The 2,127-nt window shown below is 32.0% G+C and overlaps 1 protein-coding gene across 1 annotated transcript; it reads left to right on the top strand.

Annotated features, from left to right (window-relative positions):
* Positions 1-361: 361 nt before the first annotated feature.
* Positions 362-1,306, top strand: LOC149432237 (taste receptor type 2 member 50-like). Its single transcript, XM_089665347.1, has one exon. The coding sequence runs from the start codon at positions 362-364 to the stop codon at positions 1,304-1,306; it is 945 nt and encodes a 314-aa protein (XP_089521473.1).
* Positions 1,307-2,127: the final 821 nt, after the last annotated feature.

Here is a 2,127-nt window from a genome sequence, read left to right as displayed (position 1 = left end):
TGGTGGGCCAGTGATGGTCTGGGGAGGCATATCCATGGAGGGATGCACAGATTATATACTGTAAATATGCTTTGTGCCTCCAATAAACTAGTTTATGATAACTTATGTCAATATCCACATTTTTCAGAATTTGTTTTGCTTGCAACAAACAAGTTTATTTTTTTCCATGCAATGTTCTCATATTTACATATATCCAAATCCACAAGTATCATGTTTTCTCTCGTTCTATTTATTTGTATAAAGGTCAGTACAGCCAATGTGTTTGCATTGCCATTTGCATCATGAATTCTGAATCAAATTATGTTCTATCAGAACACTTCTTTCAATTTTATGCACACAGCTCTTGCATGTGATTGCGAACATGGCAAATTCCACAGAAACAAACTATTATGAAATGATTCTAGAACAATATCTGTTTCCATTTGTCTTTCATGTAATATTTCTGTTGGTAGGTCTGTTGTCACAATTATTTATTGTGGCTGTTACTGCAATCGATTGGCTGAAGGGAAGATCAATAACAGGCACTGACAAAATTATCACCGCAATCGGAATATCAAGGATCTTCCTTCACACCTTTTTCTTGTTGGACTTTATTATATTTTATTACTTTCCACAAATCACTATAATTTTTTATGTATTTATTTTGTTTGCTTATGAATCGTTAGCTTTGTCCAACATCTGGTTATCGTCCCTGCTCTCCATCTTCTTCTACTTCAAGATCTCCACCTTTCACAATGTGTTTATTTTACGTCTAAAGGCCATCATGTCACGGAGGGTCACCCAGCTGATTATTGCCTCTTTCATTTTGTCTTCAGGGTACTCATCAGTGAATGTTTTACCATTTTTTAATATGTTCTTTATAAATTCAACACAAGATTACATTTCAGATTTTTGGCAACAGAGGAAAATGTTGCAATATTTTGAAGTGTTGTGGAACATTTTACCCCTTCTCATATCCTCCATGACTTCGGTTTTACTTATTATTTTGCTTGGCTTTCACACAAGTAGAATGAACAATCATGGAAATACAGACACCTACAAAAGGACTATAACATTTACTGTTTTCTCGTTCCTGGCCTTTAGTTTTTGTATCACAGTAAATTTATCGCAAAGATACATGGGACTATTGGGAATATTTTGGTCGGATGTTACAACAAATATGTTTTCAGTTCTACACTCTGTTTTGCTTATTTATGTGGCAACAAAACTAAGAAATCATTTCTTCAGGATTGTCCATTGCAGTACTGACTGCTTGTTCAGAAGAACAATTCCAGGACCTTGCTCTAGAGAGGGGATGTCTTTGTGATAGAAAGAGATTTGATGAGCAATGACTTTATTTTACCAAGTCACCAGAAATATTGTAATTTTTTTTTTATCTTTGTGTTCATTAGTAACTTGGAGTGATTTTATTGATATAATTATATTCATAATATTCATTTATAATTGTTTTGCAATGTCTTTGTTTAAATTTGGCACCAACAATTTTGTAGAAACTTTGTTCATTTATTAGTAAATTAGAGTAATTTTGATTTTTCATATTATGGTTGATTCCTGTTCACTCTGAATACCCAATCACACAGATGAAACAATTAAACAGGATTTGCTTATTAAATAATTGGATAACTGAAGTTAACATTTCTAGAATTTATTGAGAAAAGATTCTCAGCTCCATTAGTAAAGCCTGACTATATAAATAGTAAGCAATAAAAACAGCAAACATAAAAATACCTATTTATGATCTTATTTGACTGTCTTAATAAATTATTTTAATTAAAAAAGATATATATATATATATATAATTTTTTATGGTCTTACCTTTAAAGTTTTGATGAATCCATACACATTATCATGCTGCATTAAATTACACATATTGGTCTTACAAATAATGGAAACAATGTATATACTGGCTTAAAACTGGGTACATTTCATTATCTTTTACAACTAGTTCAGATGCCTCATTAACAGGCATTTGCGACATTCTATTTCAAAAAGTAAATTCCATTTTATTGGTCTATCCACTATATCAATGTGCAATTGTTGAAATCAATGAATATACAAAGAGAGCAGCAGCATCTACATAAAGCTTGGAGAGGTCTCTGCTGACACTGATCAGTCAAGAACAGCAGA

Source organism: Staurois parvus, unplaced genomic scaffold, assembly GCF_062004578.1.
Source record: "Staurois parvus isolate SC_StPar_1 unplaced genomic scaffold, SC_StPar_1.0 ptg002181l, whole genome shotgun sequence".
NCBI lineage: Eukaryota > Metazoa > Chordata > Amphibia > Anura > Ranidae > Staurois > Staurois parvus.
Note: the sequence above shows the minus strand (reverse complement) of the source record. Positions and strands in the feature narration are given on the sequence as shown.